The sequence below is a fragment of the Macaca mulatta genome, chromosome 4 (assembly GCF_049350105.2).
Source record: "Macaca mulatta isolate MMU2019108-1 chromosome 4, T2T-MMU8v2.0, whole genome shotgun sequence".
In the NCBI taxonomy this organism is placed as follows: domain Eukaryota; kingdom Metazoa; phylum Chordata; class Mammalia; order Primates; family Cercopithecidae; genus Macaca; species Macaca mulatta.
Window position 1 is genome coordinate 13,148,456 of NC_133409.1, and position 17,954 is coordinate 13,166,409.

A 17,954-nucleotide genomic window follows, 5' to 3' on the forward strand; every position below is an offset into this window, starting at 1 on the left:
AACTAGTTTTGTTCCAGGAAAACATTTCATTTTATAGGAAGCATATCCCAGAAACATTAGAAAATACTAGTCCCAATATAAGTAACATTTACCAGCTAGACTCTGGGCTACACTTTAAAATATCTGATGTTCAGCCAGGTGTTGTGGCTTATGCTTGTAATCCCAGCACTTTGGGAGGCTGAGGCAGGAAGGTCACTTGAACTCAGGAGTTCAAGGCCAGCTTGGGCAATACAGTGAGACACTGTCTCTCCAAAAAAAAAAAAAAAATTAATTATCGAAAAAAAGAAAAAATATATCTGATGTTATTTCTCTCTCTCAAGTTCAACAATAAATAAATAATCCAAAGTACATTTTTATTTGCAGCAAAATTTAAGATAGATGGTACTTTTTTTTTTTTTGAGACAAGCTCTGGCTCTATCGCCCAGGTTGGAGTGCAGTGGTACGATCTCGGCTCATTGCAACCTCCGCCTCCCGGGCTCAAGACATCCTCCCATCTCAGCCTCCCAAGTAGTTGGGACTACAGGCACTCACCACCATACCCAGCTAATTTTTGCATTTTTTGTAGAGACAGGGTTTCGCCATGTTGCCCAGGCTGGTCTCGAACTCATGAGCTCAAGCGATCTGCCTCAGCCTCCCAAAGTGCTGAGATTACAGGTGTGAGACACTGTGTCCAGCTGATGGTACTCATAAAAGTAGGCATCCAAACTCAACACCCGAAAAACTGAAATGTGATGTTAAATTACATCTGAAAATTTAAAAATGTATTTAAAAATCTAACTAAAGCTTACAATTTCCTTATTTTATTTCCTTTATTTTAACATGTCAAAAAAACACTTAAAGATATTCTTGTGAATACATATAAGCTGCCTCTCAGCATTCAGAACTATGCAAATAATTTTTCAATATGACAAAATGAAAAATGTACATACTTTAGGGTAGCGCTTAATACTCATCTTTGAAATCTATTGCTGATGCTATGTCTAAAGAGCAATGACTCAACCAGAAAAAATAGTAAAGGCTGCCTTTTCCTTTTTAAAGTGCTTATTAGCTTTATATCCAAAAACAATGGTTTTTACAAATACGTAATACTGAAAGGTGCTCAAAAAGTCACCACTTACTTATCTGCATTAATGAAGGTTGCTTCCAATGGCTCTCAATCATATGCTTCAAATCAAGACAGTGCTAAGTTCCAGCAGCATGAACAGTGACAGCAGAACAAACCCCAGCACATTTTCAGTGGATCACAGCAAATCAGAGAAAGTATAACAGCTTTTGAGTATGTTACACATCCAAGAGCCTTATCTTTCGCTCCACATATATGGTAAACATAAAAGAAAAAAGAAACACTTTGTCTCCCTATAGAGCATTTTATAGTATAGGGAGGGATTCAAATTCTCTTATTATTTAACAAAACTCTTGTTTCTATATAGAGGAGATGTTACATTCTTAATGTTTACAACAAAGCCTATTTCCACCAAAAAAGCAAGAAGAAATTAATAAATGAAATCCTGAACTCTAAAAACCTAAGAAATAAAATTGTGAACAATTCTGAAATGAAGTGTTTTTTTTTTTAAAGGCTAATACAAACATACCAAAATAGAATTTCTGAGCATGAAATATGTGATTTCATTTCAATCGTATCACTTTCATCTGATTGAAAAATTTAGAAAAAATAAGGATCATCTTAATCTCACTGCTTTCTGTATGAGACTATCATTCCAATTCATGCCCTCAATACACACCACTGTCCAACAGTCTTACAGTCAGCATCCTCTCAGGTCCCTGTCTGCTCGCTGAACCTTAAGCTGGTTTTACCCCTCCTTTCTCTCTGCTCCCAAATCCTCTACATATCTCAAGAGAAAAATATTCCTTTAAAAAATGACAATTTAAATACAGTGTGATAATGCTACATTTGATTTAAAGTAGTAATAAATTATAAATTGCCAAATAACTTAATGTAATTCACGATGCAAATCCTTGGTATAAAAATAATCCATATTGCCCTGAATATAATAAAGCAATCCAGTGATTTTTAAATTAGTTATGAAATAAAGGCAAAAAATAAGATGTAAAATACTATTTATAAAAGTCAAGTAAGAAACCAGCTACCATAAATCTTTTTACAAAGATAAATGTAATGTGGCTTACTACTTCTAAAAATTGTTAGGGAGGTTTGGAATCAGTGGTTTCAAAAATGACTCTAGGGAAACTAGAGACTGAATTATATATTATTGTGATGTACAACATATTAACTATATATATAATAATAATACTGCAATGGGGAGTAATTAATCTTTGGGCGTGCTACTTCCTGACAAGTACATTTCTTTTTCGAAGTATTTGCTATAACCAATTAATTTTTAAATGTTAGTTTTCAAAAACGTTTCTACTTGAGATACTTATGTTATTCTTATTAATACCAGAAGTCTAGAATGGTGATAAAATGCCTATAAAATAAAATAATGATTGTTCTTGCATCTTCTGTTATTGTGACAAATACACATTAAAATAGATAACATTGCTACACCTGGAAATTAAAAATATCCAAATCTGTTAGAAAGAAGTGGAAAAGGAAAGAAAAATGGAAAATTCTTATTTAAAAATGGATCTGAAGTCCTTGTATTTCTTAAGAACTTGACTTATCAAATCACAGTTTATCTTCTTTCTGAAATCAAGTTGTGTCTTCCACCATTCATTCATGTGATATGTCAACTCTCCATTTTGTAGGTCTCAGTTTGAATTTTCTTGAATGTTTGCAAAACTGGTACTGGACTTGAGACGTTTGGCTAGACAAATCAAAAGAATTGTGTTTTAACTTAAATTTAATTATCAAACATAATTATTTACTATTTTTATGTAAACTACAGTATTTGTCTATCAATTCTATGTTTGAATCCTAACAGTTCCAGCCTTATAAGAATTAAAACCTAATTAAAACTTTCTTCAAAAAACATAACTTTGTTAGAAATTGCACGACTTTGCTAGAAGCAGTACCAAAATTATTTATATCTTCTTGAACATCACAATCTTAAATATGTAATGTAGGTGAAATAAATGTACTTAGACAATGAAAGTGCTATAAGGTAGAATAACAAAATTATACATCTAAAAGTCTAAGTTAGAAATCCAAATCTAAATTTCTCTTAAAAGAATTCAGTGAAAACTTCCTCAACCTGATAAAGAGCATGTACAAAGATTCTATAGCAATCACTATGCTTAATTGTGAAAGACTGAATGATTTTTTCCCCCCTAAGATCTAGAATAAGACAAAAATACCTGGTCTTGCTCGACATCATGCCACTAATTTATCATCAGTGCAACAAGGCAAGAGAAAGAAAAGGAAAGGTATACATATTGAAAATAAAGAAATACAACTGCTTCTATTTTCAGGTGAAAAAAAATTCAGTGAAAGAACTCTGTAATGGAAAAAAGAAAAAAATTTTAATGACCCTCAAAGAAAAGTGAGTTGTATATTATTATGGAATCCTGCATTATGAAAAAAAATGTTTAAAGATGCTCAAAGAGAAGTGAGTTTTATGTTATATACACACACAAACACATATGGCAGCTAACAAAATACATTACCATCAATTCTGATTTGATGCTAATGGGACTGAGTCATTAGGGTTAATAAAACAAATCATGGCTATTTGGCTTGGTAATATGTTTTGTACTTACAGTTAAACATGAATGTTTTTCATGTTCTAGAAATGAAAACCAATCATGCCCACAGTGAGAGCATTTATACTGAGTAACTAAGAGTGTCCCTACTTCAGAGCTTCACAAAACTTGGGTAGGGGTTATGATTTAGCAGCTCTGCAATGAGACCCTAGTACCTGTACTTTTTTTTAAAGCTCTGCAGATAATTCTGATATGTAGCCAAGGATGAGAACCAGTGTTTCTGCTTATTTTATTTTATTTTATTTTTTATTTATTTTTTTTTTAGACAGAGTCTCGTCTCTGTCGCCCAGGCTGGAGTGCAGTGGCTTGATCTCAGCTCACTGCAAGCTCCACCTCCTGGGTTCACGCCATTCTCCTGCCTCAGCTTCCCGAATAGCTGGGACTACAGGCACCCGCCACCACGCCTGGCTAATTTTTTTTTTTTTTGTATTTTTAGTAGAGATGGGGTGTCACCATGTTAGCCAGAATGGTCTCGATCTCCTGACCTTGTGATCTGCCCGCCTCGGCCTCCCAAAGTGTTCGGATTACAGGCGTGAGCCACCGCGCCTGGCCTACCAGTGTCTCTGGTTTCTATCAGGGTCCCCCTGACCACCACTGTAAGTGGAAAATGACAACATGACTTCCTGGACCAGTGTACTGCTTCAGCTTAAACTAAAGGGAAAACTTAAACTAAAAACATTGACCTAAACTAAAATCTACTTCTTAAGACTTCAGCAGATTTGGGAGGCAAACCAAATCAATAGTTTGGGTTTTTGAGAATTACTTTGTTAAAAACTACTAGAAGTGATCTAGCTTCTGACTAAATTTCAAATGACTTAATAAACTGGCCAAGTTAAATACGAATGAGTACATACACCTACAACTTCCTTGCCTTTATATTCTCTACCTGATAAATCCCCACATCCTTTAAAATTCTACCCCAGGGATCATCTAATGGTGAATTTCAACACCTCTAATGCAGTCAGCTGCTCCCTCCAGGCAGGGGAGACAAACAAATAGAGAATAAATGAAGAAGATGATTTAAATAACCAATTATTTAATTTAAATTAGCTTAAGTGATTAAGTGCCATTAAAGAAAGACGGCACAGAAAAATGAATGGAGGGGTGGATTCTTAAGACTGGGGAGTCATAAAAGGTCTCTTTGAGCAAGTAACTTTAGAGCTAAGACCTGGCTTGCAAGAAGCCAGGTAAGGAAAGAGGGAAGGGCCTTGGAAAAGCAGCAGTGTGAATGAGCTTGGTAGCAGAGAAGAACAGAAAGGAACCAGACTGTCCACAGCACCATGAGCAATGAGGAGAATGGATGTGACGAGTTTAGAAAGGTGGCTATGGGGCAGGTCATGTACAGCTTGGAGAGCAGACCCTGGAAAGTAAGTTTGGATTTATTCTAGGTACAATGGGAACACATTAAGGGTTCCAAGTAGTAGAGAAACATGGTGAATTTGTGTTTAAAAAATTATTTTAGCCACTTTATGGCATATGGATTTTAGTAGATCAAGAAATGGAAGGAGGGATACCAGTTAAGAGGCTCTTGCATTAGTACAGGTAAAAGATGAAGGGCCGGGCGCGGTGGCTCACGCCTGTAATCCCAGCACTTTGGGAGGCCAAGATGAGCAGATCACAAGGTCAGGAGTTTGACATCAGCCTGGCCAATATGTTGAAACCCCGTCTCTACTAAAAATACAAAAATTAGCTAGGCGTGGTAGCATGTGCCTATACTCCCAGCTACTCAGGAGAATGAGGCAGGAGAATAGCTTGAAACCAGGAGGCGGGGTTGCAGTGAGCCGAGATCGTGCCACTGCACTCCAGCCTGGGTGACAGAGTGAGACTCTGTAAAAAATAAATAAATAAATAAATAAATAAATAAGAGAGAGATGAAGATGGCTTGGTTTACCAGTGGAGGGAGAGAGAAGACTAACTAAGTAGGACTGGCAGCATACTTGCTAATGAATTAAAAGGGGATGAGGAGGGTTATGTGGGAATGGAAAAATGAAAGAAAGAAGTAAGAAATGACTACAAGGTTTGTGGCTTCCATAGCAAATAGTGACACTGGTAGTGACTTTTACTGTGACAACAAACAAAAGATCCTGATCAGAAGCAGTAAATACTTTCCATAAAGTTAAATAGATTTGCAAGGCAAATAAGATGCTAAACTTTAAAAGTATACCAAGCTCTGAAAAATAGTTTCTCAACGGTGAGGTGCCCACAATATTTTGCTGTTATTCTGAATAAGTGCTTCAAGGACCTGAGCTACTACATATTTACGGAATGCTGGCAGCCTTCAAAAAGCTTTACTAAATACACCTGTGACAAAGACTCTCCCCTCTAGTAGCATTTTAAGGGGACAAAACATTACAAATTCAGTTCAAACTCATCTACAGGTAACCTTTTTTTAAAAGTTAGATCTATTAGAAGCAAAGTTAGATGAAGCAGTGATCCAAATTTACAGGGAAAAGAATTTTTATACCATACATTCCTAGACTACAAATAGTATCTGAGAGAAAAGAAAGTTAACTTTTTTCCCTAAACAGTTCTCTTTTTTAAAAACTAAAATTATTAAAGCATAAGCCCATACTTTCATTCTGATAATAAACAAGAAACCCATGTGACTTAGAAGCCACTCTTCTTTAGCTGGATGGGATCTCTAGTTAGTGCTTCTTTTGCTCTGGCCTATTTCATAGGGAGAAAGAAAGGGAATGAATATGTATTGAGCATACACTATTATGTCAAGTAATCTCCTTGGAACTATGACTCCAATTTGTTCACAAACTGCCTGTATGTTAGCTATAGTTTCTTCCTGCCTGCCACACCTTTAGGTGGTTCTAAGACCCACAACTCCAGTGGATCTAAGAGCTGTCTGTATCTCCCTGCTATTGCCATGTCAGGAGTGCAAACTCTCTGTTGCTATTCTTCTGTTGTTGCCAACCTTATTCCAGGGGTAATCTAGCATTTTCAATTTAATCATCTGAAAGACACCGTGTTTTAACTTTTTTTTTGAGACATTCTCACTCTGCCCCCTAGGCTAGAGTGCAGTGGCGCGATCTCGGTTCACTGCAACCTCCGCCTCCCAAGTTCAAGTGATTCTCTCCCCTCAGCCTGCTGAGTAGCTGGAACTACAGGCATGTGCCACCACACCCAGCTAATTTTTTGTATTTTTAGTAGAGATGGGGTTTCACCGTCTTAGCCAGGTCTCGATCTCCTGACCTTGTGATCCACCCGCCTCAGCCTCCCAAAGTGTCCAAAGTGCTGGGATTACAGGCGTGAGCCACTGTGCCCGGCCCTGTTTTAACTTTATATTGTCTACCCTTATACAATTTTCACAGATCTTTTTCACAGTAAGCATGACTGTAAAATTTAAAGCAGAGAGTCCTTTTAGGCTAATCCACTTTGAGTTCTCAGAGTAGCTATCATTTCTAAAACAGGTCTAAGTTTTTAAAATACAGGCTTTTATTTATAAAATAAATAATTGTAAAAAACTTACGCAGAATGAGTTTGCGTTTCTTTTGCTCTGAGTGAAGAAAGCTACTAAGGTAGAAGACAACAGGTAGAAAGAGAATGAACACAGAAACAGCAATTACAGGCACTGTGTCACTGCAAGGGACTGAACAGTTGAAAGTTCGACTCCAAAGTTTTCGGGTGATGTTCATCTGGAACAAGAACAAACAATATCATTCTATTTTATATTTAACTTGTCTTCAATTTCTTATAATTATTTTGCTAATAACTAAACAGGAACCTAGAATTTAGACTAAATATTCATCTCTAAAAATCTACTGATAGTTGAGGACAACTTCTTCTGCCACGAAAAAATCCTGGTTCACAATCAGTCATTGTATAAATTTATATCCATACAGAAATTTCATATTCTAAGTCCATAACACTGACCAAAGTATTCTAGAATGTCAACCATTTGTACATTCAAACAGAGAACTTGTATGAAGAGGAATATAGTTAGGCCCTGTTTTATTCATTTACAAAATATTTATTATTTACTGAGAGCCTACTAGAAACCAGGTACTGTTTTAGGCAATAGGAAGGGAGCAGTAAAAACAAACAAAAATCCACACTGTACATTTCATTTTAAGTGCTTTTTAACCATCTCGAATATTATTGGTTCTTATAGTTCCCTCTGAGCTGCTGTGATAATTCACACTCATTCTCAATTCTTACGCTCATTAATTTTGACCTCAAGTTCTCCACTTTGAGCCAATAATTTCTCAGTTTCCTCTAATGTCCCAATACTCAGGCATCATAGTGCCTAAAAAGGCATGATTGCCATCTAGTGGCACCCTATATAAAGGCAGGCTATAAAATGGAGAAAAAAAAATTTTTTTGACCATTCAATTAATACATGTTTATTAAGCCCATTACATGCTAGACTGTCCTAAATACTGTCCTAAATACTGAATGGTAAACAAAAAAAGCCTAAGTCCTTGTCCTCATGTGGCTTATATTTTAGTGAGGAAGACAGACTATAAACAAATATTTTCAGATGGTAACAGATATAAGAAAATAAAACAATGGAATAGGAAGTTATCGAGGAATGGCTTCTAAAACAGGTAGTGAAATCCAGAAACGTCTTTTTTTTTTTTTTGAGATGGAGTCCCGCTCTGTCGCCCAGGCTGGAGTGCGGTGGCACGATCTCGGCTCACTGCAACCTCTGCCTCCCGGGTTCAAGTGATATTCCTGCCTCAGCCTCCTGAGTAGCTGGGATAATAGGCGTGTGCCACTACGCCTGGCTAATTTTTGTATTTTCAGTAGAGATGGGGGTTTCACCATGTTGGTCAGGCTGGTCTTGAACTCCTGACCTCGTGATCTGCCTGCCTCGGCCTCCCAAAGTACTAGGATTACAGGTGTGAGTCACTGCGCCCCACCCAGAAACTTCTTAAATTAGCGATAAGTGCACAAGAAACTGAAATATAAATATATAACAATATCTACACCTCTGCAAATGGACATATTTTCAAATTTAAAAAGATTAAATGTACCAAATCATCAACTCACTTATGAAGTGCCTAATTTATTTGTTTTATTTTATTTTTATCCTAACCATGAGACTAGGGAAATATCCATTTTGGTTTAATAGACCAGGATATTCTAAAACTTTACTATTTTATAACTAGTTATTTTTGGTTGAAGACAGAATATGCAGATTCCACTGTATCTCCAAAAAGAATAATCACACTGAAGGTACATTCAATAACACTCTAATATATGTATCACATCAGAAGCAAAGTACTTACTGCATCTTCCACATCAATGCATAAATGTGTTCCAGGTTCAGCCTTATTCTCAAGTTCATTCATTTTTTGCATTTCACTGTACAGACTACTCAGAGTTTTGTATGCTTCACGACAGTTTTTGCACACTTCTGAATAATTTTTTGTCTGTAAAAGACTATGTGCATTCCCCTAAAATGACAAAGGCACATGTAATATATACAATAAACATTATACACAATATCTCTTTAATGTAAGCTATTTGCTCTTCTAGAAGACGGGAAACAATATGGTATGTTAAAGTGCTAAGCTGTGATGTTGGGTAGGTTACTAAATCACTCTGAGTCTCAGTTTTATCATCTATAAAATAAAACGACCTCTACCTCTATTATAAGTCCAAAGGATTAGAGATCTGGTATGTGAAGCAGATGGCAAACTGTTTGGAACTTTCTAGGTGCCTCTAAATTTTGAAAACTGCTGCATTAGCTAATATTAACTGAGGATAACAATAATTCATATGCCAAATTACTAGTAACTAAATACAAAATTTCCTAAATTATCTCATTACAAATCTGCAGTTATCTATCCTACTCTCACTGAATAAATAAAATAGGTTCCTGCCTATGCTGACTTCAACACCATAGTTTATCTTGCTGAGACAGGACTTTTTAAATGGAAAGGGAAAAGGCACCAAAACTGCATCCCCACTCAATTCTCTTATCACAAGGCTCATAATCTAGGCCTTTCTAGTCAACAAAAAGGGCCAAATACCAAAGAACTATATAACCTAAAATGAGGAGAGTGGAGGTACATAAAATATTATGCTAGTAATACTGAATTTATTGAGAGTTTTTAGCATGAAGGGCTGCTGAATTTTGTCAAAGGCCTTTTCTGCATCTATTGAGATAATCATGTGGTTTTTATCTTTGGTTCTGTTTATATGCTGGATTACGTTTATTGATTTGCGTATGTTAAACCAGCCTTGCATCCCAGGGATGAAGCCCACTTGATCATGGTGGATAAGCTTTTTGATGTGCTGCTAGATTCGGTTTGCCAGTATTTTATTGAGGATTTTTGCATCGATGTTCATCAGGGATATTGGTCTAAAATTCTCTTTTTTTGTTGTGTCTCTGCCAGGCTTTGGTATCAGGATGATAATAAGAGCTATTTATGACAAACCCACAGCCAATATCATACTGAATGGGCAAAAACTGGAAGCATTCCCTTTGAAAACTGGCACAAGACAGGGATGCCCTCTCTCCCCACTCCTATTCAACATAGTGTTGGAAGTTCTGGCTAGGGCAATCAGGCAAGAGAAAGAAATCAAGGGTATTCAGTTAGGAAAAGAAGAAGTCAAATTGTCCCTGTTTGCAGATGACATGATTATATATTTAGAAAACCCCATCATCTCAGCCCAAAATCTCCTTAAGCTGATAAGCAACTTCAGCAAAGTCTCAGGATACAAAATCAATGTGCAAAAATCACAAGCATTCTTATACACCAGTAACAGACAAATAGAGAGCTAAATCATGAATGAACTCCCATTCACAATAGCTTCAAACAGAATAAAATACCTAGGAATCCAACTTACAAGGGATGTAAAGAACCTCTTCAAGGAGAACTACAAACCACTGCTCAGTGAAATAAAAGAGGACACAAACAAATGGAAGAACATACCATGCTCATGGATAGGAAGAATCAATATCATGAAAATGGCCATACTGCCCAAGGTAATTTATAGATTCAATGGCATCCCCATTAATCTGTCAATGACTTTCTTCACAAAATTGGAAAAAACTGCTTTAAAGTTCATATGGAACCAAAAAAGAGCCCGCATTGCCAAGACAATCCTAAACCAAAAGAACAAAGCTGGAGGCATCACACTACCTGACTTCAAACTATACTACAAGGTTACAGTAACCAAAACAGCATGGTACTGGTACCAAAACAGAGATATAGACCAATGGAACAGAACAGAGTCCTCAGAAATAATACCACACATCTACAGCCATCTGATCTTTGACAAACCTGAGAAAAACAAGAAATGGGGAAAGGATTCCCTATTTAATAAATGGTGCTATGAAAATTGGCTAGCCATAAGTAGAAAGCTGAGGCCGGGCGCGGTGGCTCAAGCCTGTAATCCCAGCACTTTGGGAGGCCGAGACGGGCGGATCACGAGGTCAGGAGATCGAGACCATCCTGGCTAACACGGTGAAACCCCGTCTCTACTAAAAATACAAAAACTTAGCCGGGCGAGGTGGCAGGCACCTGTAGTCCCAGCTACTCGGGAGGCTGAGGCAGGAGAATGGCATAAACCCGGGAGGCGGAGCTTGCAGTGAGCTGAGATCTGGCCACTGCACTCCAGCCTGGGTGACAGAGCGGGACTCCGTCTCAAAAAAAAAAAAAAAAAAAAAAGTAGAAAGCTGAAACTGGATCCTTTCCTTAACCTTATATGAAAATTAATTCAAGATGGATTAGAGACTTAAATGTAGACCTAATACCATAAAAACCCTAGAAGAAAAACCTAGGTAATACCATTCAGGACATAGACATGGGCAAGGACTTCATGTCTAAAACACCAAAAGCAATGGCAACAAAAGCCAAAATTGGCAAATGGGATCTAATTAAACTAAAGAGCTTCTGCACAGCAAAAGAAACTACCATCAGAGTGAATAGGCAACCTACAGAATGGGAGAAAATTTTTGCAATCTACTCATCTGACAAAGGGCTAATATCCAGAACCTACAAAGAACTCAAACAAATTTACAAGAAAAAAACAAACAACCCCATCCAAAAGTGGGCAAAGGATATGAACAGACATTTCTCAAAAGAAGACATGCATACAGCCAACAGATACATGAAAAAATGCTCGTCATCACTGGCCATCAGAGAAATGCAAATCAAAACCACAATGAGATACCATCTCACACCAGTTAGAATGGCAATCATTAAAAAGTCAGGAAACAACAGGTGCTGGAGAGGATGTGGAGAAATAGGAACACTTTTACACTGTTGGTGGGATTGTAAACTAGTTCAACCATTATGGAAAACAGTATGGCGATTCCTCAAGGATCTAGAACTAGAAGTACCATACAACCCAGTCATCCCATTACTGGGTATACACCCAAAGGATTATAAATCATGCTGCTATAAAGACACATGCACATGTATGTTCATTGCGGCACTATTCACAACAGCAAAGACTTGGAATCAACCCAAATGTCCATCAGTGACAGACTGGATTAAGAAAATGTGGCACATATACACCATAGAATACTATGCAGCCATAAAAAAGGATGCATTTGTGCCCTTTGTAGGGACATGGATGCAGCTGGAAACCATCATTCTCAGCAAACTATCACAAGAACAGAAAACCAAACACCGCATGTTCTCACTCATAGGTGGGAACTGAACAATGAAATCACTTGGACTCGGGAAGGGGAACATCACACACTGGGGCCTATTATGGGGAGGGAGGATGGGGGAGGGATTGCATTGGGAGTTACACCTGATGTAAATGACGAGTTGATGGGTGCTGACAAGTTGATGGGTGCAGCACACCAACATGGCACAAGTATACATATGTAACAAACCTGCACGTTATGCACATGTACCCTAGAAATTAAAGTATAATAATTAAAAAAATTTAAAAAAAATTATGCTAGTAAATCTCAATCTTTTGTACTTCTAGACTGACACTTGTCTTTTCAAGAATAAGTTTGCTAAACAGTCAATTCACACCTTTGCTTTCTACGCCCTTTCTTCTTTACCTTCTAGTATGAAGAAAGGATACTAACTGAACATTGGGATGAAAGAGAAAAGAGAAAAATCAAACTAATTACACTGATGTAGGCCCAACAATGTGACCCTCACCATCTATTTGACAGAAAAACTAAGTCTCTCCTTAGTCTGCTACAAGAAATAGCCTATTGCTTGTTTTTCACAGAACAATTGTGCACTTAGCTAAAAATTGAGCACATGGCTAGGCACGGTGGCTCACGCCTGTAATCCCAGCACTTTGGGAGGCCGAGGTGGGCGGATCATGAGGTCAGGACATCGAGACCATCCTGGCTAACACAGTGAAACGCCGTCTCTACTAAAAAGACAAAAAATTAGCTGGGCATGGTAGCAGGTGCCTGTAGTCCCAGCTGCTCAGACGGCTGAGGCAGGAGAATGGTGTGAACCCGGGAGGTGGAGCTTGCAGTGAGCCGAGATCGCGCCACTGCACCCCAGCCTGGGTGACAGAGCGAGACTCTGTCTCAAAAAAAAAAAAAAAAATTGAGCACATGATCAATTTAGCTAAAATTGTGCACATAATCTTGATGGGGAGTAATTTAACCTTTTTTTTTTTTTTTTGCCCAGACTAATTTCAAACTCCTGGGCTCAAATGATCCTCCCACCTTGACCTTCCAAAGTACTGGGATTACAGGCAGGAGCCACCATACCTGGCTGCCATTTTTATTAAAATTTAAAATGCACATATCTTTTGATAATGTGAAAGTTGTAGACATTAGGATGAAATCATCTTTGTCAGACCCAGACAAAATACAGCCAGGAAGGCCCAAAGGAGAGGAGACTCATGCTTATGTGTCTGACATAGCTGTTTCCAAGGACTTTCTAAAAACCCCACAAGAAACCCTTTCACGCCCTTCATGCAACTCCTGCTTTCACATGGTTTACCACTGCCATTCTTTAGGACTGCAGTAATTTGGATAAGATGCGCTCAGAAGAACACTTGCCCAGTAATGGCATCTCCACAAATGAACTGACGACAACTCTGGCTTTGAGCCTCTGGAACCAGTGAACTCAGTTTCTAAGCAGTTTGTGTGAACCTCTCCCTTTCTGCTAGTAAAAGCTTCCCTTTACCCTTCCCTCACTGGATGTACTGGTGGTTTGCCAGTGCATTCCAAATTATGATACTCCTTTCTTATTCCCTAGTACACTCATCATATTTGGAGATAATTTTCTCTACTGTCTTTTTCTCCACTTCTAGAAATCTATCAAACTCATACAAGTGCTCTAAGTTAAATGAAAAGAAGACTGTTTATGGTATGCAATTTAAAACTTATTGTTTCCAGAATTTTCCATTTAATATTTCTGGGCTGCAGTTGGCCACAGGTAAGTGAAACTGTGGAAAGTGAAGCCATAGATAAGAAGGACGACTTTATAGAAAAATTGCTATTTGAGTGTTACAACACACATCAGTCCACTAAAGGTTGTGAAGTCCTATAGTAAAGCATTTCCCAACCTTAATGGAATACTAAACCTTTTCTGATAGGACATCTATTAACATGCTGCAGAACAAATTCTGAGAAATGTTCACTTTTTTTTTTTTTTTTTTTTTTTTTTGGAGAAAGAGTCTCGCTGCGACACCCAGGCTGGAGTGCAGTGGTGTGATCTCAATTCACTGCAACCTCTACTTCCCAGGTTCAAGCGATTCTCCTGCCTCAGCCTCCCGAGTACCTGGGACTACAGGCGTGCGCCACCAAGCCTGGCTAATTTTTGTATTTTTAGTAGAGACAGGATTTCACCATATTGGTCAGTTTGGTCTCGAACTCCTGACTTCAAGTGATCCGCCTGCCTCGGCCTCCCAAGGTGCTGGGATTACAGGCATGAGATACCGCACCCGGCCCAATTTTTATTATTCTTAGGGAAATTCATAATTCAGTGTTACCACATTTCTTACAGAGGAAATCATACATGCTTATACTGTAAGCATGTGTACATCTACTGTGGGGATTACTTCCTTGTTATGTAAGTTTCAAAACTACATTTTAACCAGAGTTCCAACCTCATCCTTCACCACGACCAGACAAGTTCCAATACCAAAATTCAAGAGTCAGAGATAGAGATGGCAAAAATCTACAAGGTTAAGATTCTTAAAGGCTACCTTTTATTATCATAATTCAATACTCAAAGATACTTTACTAAACAGTGCTTTTTAAGGTAGGTAAAACATATTTAAGCAAATTTCAGGCAAAGAATAAACTTCCTATAGACAGAATCTTACTACACTGCAAAATACCTACCTAAGTCAGATTGAAAACCATTGTGTTTTAATTAAACAATCACACACCTCAATGTTTTCACACTCATTATCTCACCAGATTCTCATTACAAAATACTTGAAGATAGGCAGGATAGATATTATCTCCATTTTACAAATGAGAGAACTGAAGTTTTCATGATTTGTAAGTAGAAGAACTTACTTAAAGAGCAGAAATCCAGGTCCACTAACTCCTCTACATCATGAATTTAGATAAATATCAATAATTAGTGCTATAAAAACTTGGAACTGCACATTATTCCTTTGTATAAGGCAGCATTTTAATTTTAAATATTATATATAAAATACCTGAAGGTTATGCTCAAAGCAGGTCAGGGTGTGATTAAACAGATTAAGGAAATATACTGTGCTGTTTGATAATTCTTCACTGTTGTTCGTTAAACAATCTGTCAAAAAAATTCAAAAAGTATATTAATATAACTCAAGGAACAATTATATGTTGTCGTTTATCTCTTAAGCTATCAGCTTCGTTTCACACTACAGTAATTCTTTATTCAAACAAGCATGAATTTTCCAAATATATGAAGCTCACTCCTTTCATTTTCCAGAAGTTAAAAAAAGTCATAACCATTTTCATGAACATCTTAAAATAATCACATACTCTCCTCTTTTCATAAAAATATACCAAATAAAATTCAAATTGACTTTTGATGGCACAAGGTCATAATCATGGAATATCAGCTATCAAATGCTGCCTTAATAGTGCTATTTAGGCGTAAGACTGTTTACCCCGCATTCATTTTACCAAAACTCATATGCCTTATCATCATTTTTTGTGTCAAATTTCATAGTTCTCTGCATCTTCCAACTTCACTAATGAGTCATTTATTGTACCTAATGGGGTAACTTTTAAAATTTGCTCTTTCTAATCCATCATGAGTTGGGAGCCCAGAGAAACAAACTGGTGAGAATTTTGCCTAAAATACTGACATGGGGGCTTCAAGTAAAGTCTAGAAACAAAATTGTTTTACATTTTTAAAAATCCTACATAAATGGTATTTCTCTGTAACTGGCTATTCTTGCTTAGAGTTAGCTCAATTTCACTCATCCCTTTTGTTTTCTATGTATGAGTATATCACAATTTATGTATCCATTTTCTCTTCTTCAGGGAATAATCTATTCTTTCTTTTTTTTTTTTTTTTAAGAAACGGGGTCTTGCTCGGTTGCCCAGGCTGGAGTGCAGTGGCACAATTGCAGCTCATTGCAGACTTGAACTCCTGAGCTCAAGTGATGTTCCCACCTCAGCCTTCCGAAGTGCTGGGATTACTTAAAGGCATGAGCCACTGCGCTCAGCCAGGGAACCTAGTCTTTATCCTCAGATAAACTTTTGTCTTTACCTCTCCTTGTGTTCTCAGCCTGCTATCTCCAATCGAGGTTCAACTGCCTGGATCCAGATCTTGGAACTTGTGGTCAGCCGTTTCCATCTCACTCTCCTAGAATCCTTGCCCTCTTTATCTTCCACACACTCACGGCCATTTTCATCCCTGGACAGTCCCCATCTACTTTCTATACTTTCATTCTGGTTATAGAATACTACTACAGAAATTCTAAAATGATAATGAAGGGACTCAATTCAAATTCATGTGTTCTGATCTCAGGGAAACAAAATGATCCTTGTAGATGCCTTACTAATTGCTCTACAAGGGATGTTCCAAATATTTTCTAATCTCTAGTCCCCAACCCTACTCTTGTTCCCCTTAATTTCAACAGATGGCTTTGTATTATGCCCACCTGATTTAGAAATTCAGGGCCATCAGATAGGATCTCTCTCAACTGAAGTGGAGAGACAACATACAAAGCTATTGCAATTACCCAGGAGAAAGGCAGCAGGGCAAGTAGAATTCGTGGAGAAAAGAGAGACTGACTAGGTAGACACTAGGATATGACATACTAAGGGACATCCATATACTCTGATAGACAACAATCACTACAACGAAAGTTAACACTAAATACTTGCTATGTTCTAAGAACTATGCTTACACTGCACTTTAAACACATTTGCCCATTTAATTCTTGCAGTAATTCCATGAGGCAAAAATTATCATTATCTCCATTTTATAAATAAGGAACAGAGAGAAGTTTAGAGAAATTAAGGAAGTTACACAAGGTCATAAAACTGGTAAGTAAAAAGCTAGAATCTCTACTCAGACTGATTCTTAAGTCTGCACTCTCAAACGCTGCAAAATAAATAACATATTTATATCTACATTCTAAACTACTAAAAGTTCAAGACTCAGAGTCTACAAATACATGCCACTGCCTACTCCCTCCACTACCCATATATATCTTACACCATACAGGGATTCAGGCAGTCCCCACCAACTGATCAGAGTTAGCAACTGAGATGAAACCTAAACCTGGTAGACAGGGGGCAGACAGTACAGTAAAGCTCCTTTGTGCAAATCAGAAAAAGATACCCGCTCTGGGTGGATAAATTACAAAAGGTCATTCCTGCCTCCAGAAGCTACGCTGGAGTTCAGCCCCATTCACCTCCTTGCACAGGCCCCTTGTGCAGGGCTCCTTCTGCACCCATTGTACACAGGACCCTCTTGGTAAACCTATTTCTAGAGTCGTCCCCTCTCTGAACTCACATACTCTACATTCTCTGAAGCTTTATCTTCTCAAGAACATGAATCTCTTTCTAACTTCTCACCCTTATCATTTAAAAAATCTGAGGGATCATTACAAATTAGGAAACTAAGCCAGAGAAATCGGTGATATGCTGATGATCATACCACAAGTTAATAAGGCACTGAAAAAAAAAATAGGCCCAGCATGGTGGTTCACATCTGTAATCCCAGCACTCTGGGAGGCAGGCAGATTGCCTGAGTCCAGGAGTTCGAGACCAGCCTGGGCAACATGGTGAAAACTTGTCTCTACAAATAATACAAAAATTAGCCAGGCATGGTGGCATGCATCTGTGGTCCCAACTGCTTGGGAGGCTGAGAGGGGAGAATTGCTTCAGTTTGGGGAGGTCAAGGCTGCAATAA

At 37.8% G+C, this 17,954-nt stretch overlaps 1 protein-coding gene across 11 annotated transcripts in view; it reads right to left on the reverse strand.

The window, feature by feature from the left end:
• The window catches only part of OSTM1 (osteoclastogenesis associated transmembrane protein 1), a 118,109-nt gene that overhangs the window by 81,740 nt on the left and 18,415 nt on the right, over positions 1–17,954 (reverse strand). For 10 of the 11 annotated variants that reach the window (XR_013416031.1, XR_013416028.1, XR_013416032.1 and 7 more), the window contains exons 3-6: positions 15,253–15,350; positions 8,922–9,089; positions 7,160–7,325; positions 1,119–2,786 (exon numbers count right to left, since the gene is read on the reverse strand). Coding sequence is in view for 1 of the 11 variants with exons in the window: in NM_001261748.1 (NP_001248677.1) it covers positions 2,731–2,786; positions 7,160–7,325; positions 8,922–9,089; positions 15,253–15,350 (488 nt within the window). In the remaining 10 variants the exon portion in view is untranslated. 11 annotated transcript variants of the gene reach the window in all.